Source organism: Camelina sativa, chromosome 15, assembly GCF_000633955.1.
Source record: "Camelina sativa cultivar DH55 chromosome 15, Cs, whole genome shotgun sequence".
Classification (NCBI taxonomy): Eukaryota; Viridiplantae; Streptophyta; class Magnoliopsida; order Brassicales; family Brassicaceae; genus Camelina; species Camelina sativa.
In genome coordinates, this window is record NC_025699.1 from 22,182,434 (window position 1) to 22,184,916 (window position 2,483).

The 2,483-nt window shown below is 38.4% G+C and overlaps 1 protein-coding gene across 1 annotated transcript; it reads left to right on the forward strand.

Moving 5' to 3' along the window:
• LOC104748680 (spore wall protein 2-like) lies at positions 1,850–2,379 on the forward strand. Its single transcript, XM_010470285.1, has 2 exons — positions 1,850–2,223; positions 2,352–2,379. Exons 1-2 carry the CDS (start codon positions 1,850–1,852, stop codon positions 2,377–2,379), a joined length of 402 nt encoding a protein of 133 aa, XP_010468587.1.

The window sequence follows — 2,483 nt, forward strand, 5'->3', positions numbered from 1 at the left end:
TATTTTACCATATTTATGGCCTTGTTTAGTTCATGTTTTGCATCATATAGAAGTCATTCCTTAGGTTTTATAGCCATTTATGTCCAAATATGCACTGAGGATGTTTAGAAGCATGCATTGCATACATTTGTGCATTTGGAGTATTATTAGGTGTTATGGAGCTCTAAAAGGGTAAGGAAGGACTTGCTGTTATTTCTGGATCTAAAAAAGAGGATTGGAAGTATCAGGAAGGGAAAAGAAGGCACTCGACCATACCACTCGAGCAGGCACACGGTCGAGTACATGGTCGGGTTCATAACGAGCTCCTCAAAGATCGATCCGAATGTAGATTTTATTTTGCGATTCAGCTTCGGCGTCCTTCATGAGAGTTGTAGTAAATTGAGTTATCATTCCAATGCCGGTGGTTTCAAGGCAATCGGAGCTGTCGTTCAAGAGTTATACCTGTTTTACTGAACCGATATCATACCAGATCGAAGACTGTAGTTACTTGGCGGACCAACCACTCGACCATGCACTCGACCGAGCATGGTCGAGGACTTGCAGCCAACTCTCTATTTTTTCCTCTAGCTAACTAGGGCTTCCCCGTCTTTAATATATATATGTGCTGGCACTTGTGGCCGAAAAGGTAGACCCTATAGACACCTCATGACCTAGTTTTTGCCATTTTTAGCTATTTTTACATTATTGCATCATCTCTTATCTTTTCTCTAGATTTTCATAGATTTGTAACATTCATAACTTTGAATCTATTGAGTATTTTCTTTCACTTCTTTGTATTAAATTGTTCATCTCATCATTATCTATCCATCCATGTCTATATCATCATTTTCTGGGTTTGTGTTCTTCATGATGATTTTTAGATCTTATTAGTGGCTTAGGATCTTAGGGATGGATTAGGCTGGGTAATAGTTATGGTTGCTTAAACTGATCAAGCTTGATTGTTTAAATATCTCTTCTAGATTAGATATGCTCTATGCTATTCTTATACTGAGAGGGTAAGAATAGATCTTAAGCTTCTTAGCATCACACCAATGTTTAAGTTGCTAGATAAGGCTAATGCTAGAGATTATCATGAAGCATGCTAAGAGATTAGATGTTTTGTTGATTTTTGACTATAATGATCTGAGTTTAATGCCTGCTTTTATATGATCTTTGCTAGTGAGAGCTAGATTGAGAGTATCTTAGCTTGATTGTTATTGCCAAGAGATTGGATTAACTTGTATTAGGAGATCATTGTCTAGAGATAGCTCATGTTTGATTGAGGTTTGTTGGCTAGTTTAGATAATCATAGCTTGAGTCCAGCCCATGAATCCATCCTTAGGACCCTATTTATCTATTGATTTACCTGTTTGAATCCTGTTTAATCGCTTGCTGTTTGTTTACTTTCGTTCTGCTCTGTTTTGTTTGATGCTTTGTTTCAGTTCTGTTCATTCGCTTGTCAACTCGACCACCCACTCGATCATGCACTCGACCGAGTGCTAGGTCGAGCTCCAGTTTACTTTCTTGTTTATGCATTGTTCTGGGGTCGGCGTTATATATCAACCTCTACTTACCCCATTCTCAGCATTACAACCTGTACTTTTTAACTCTTCATAAACCAACACAAACTTATAATTTATGTATGAAACAACATGAACTTTTTAAAAATTAATAATCATACACATTCAATCAAGACTGAGATTTACGATTACTAAACCATATTAAACCAGAAAAATTGCGATTACTGTTTCACGTTTGCCTTCACCATACGACGTTGATTAAATATTCCGTGACGGTCACAACATTAGTTCGGAGTGATCACAATTTTGAGTAAAAATTAGGGTTCCTCGCAGGAAGTTAGAGAGAAGAGATGACGGTCACAACGTTGGGTTTATATCAGAGTGATCCAGATGATCCTGATTACAATGGAGATCCCGATGGTCTCGAAGAAGTCGATGAGGATAGTAGCGGGGAAGATGGAGATGATGGAGATAGAAGTGGTGATGGTGGAGACGAAAGAGATAATAGTAGCGATGAGGCTAGTGATGAGGACGGAGATGTTAAAGCCATGAATGAGGCTGGTGATGACGACGAAGATCGTGAAGCAGGGAGTGAGGCAAGGCAAAGCAAGGCAAAACGAAAGAGAGATGAGTCTAAAAATAAAAAAGACAATAAGGACAAAAGGCAGAGGAAGGTGAAGCAGAAGAAAGAGAAGGTTGAAGATAAAGACGACATAGTGGACAGGTTTGAGTTTGAAATAGGTAATTTTCCTCATCTTGATCCTTTTATGGCTTGCACTCAAAATACACACTATCAAATTCTATTTGATGGGTTATATAACCTTTGTTTACCCTCTTTAATTTGTGAAACAGGGAGTTGGTGAAACATTCGGGAGAGTGACTATCGAAGCAATGGCTTATGGTCTTCCGGTGAGAAACTAACGATAGATGAATCCATGTTTTCTAAATCTGGAGTGACAAAAAGGCAATGTTCTCTCATCCTAA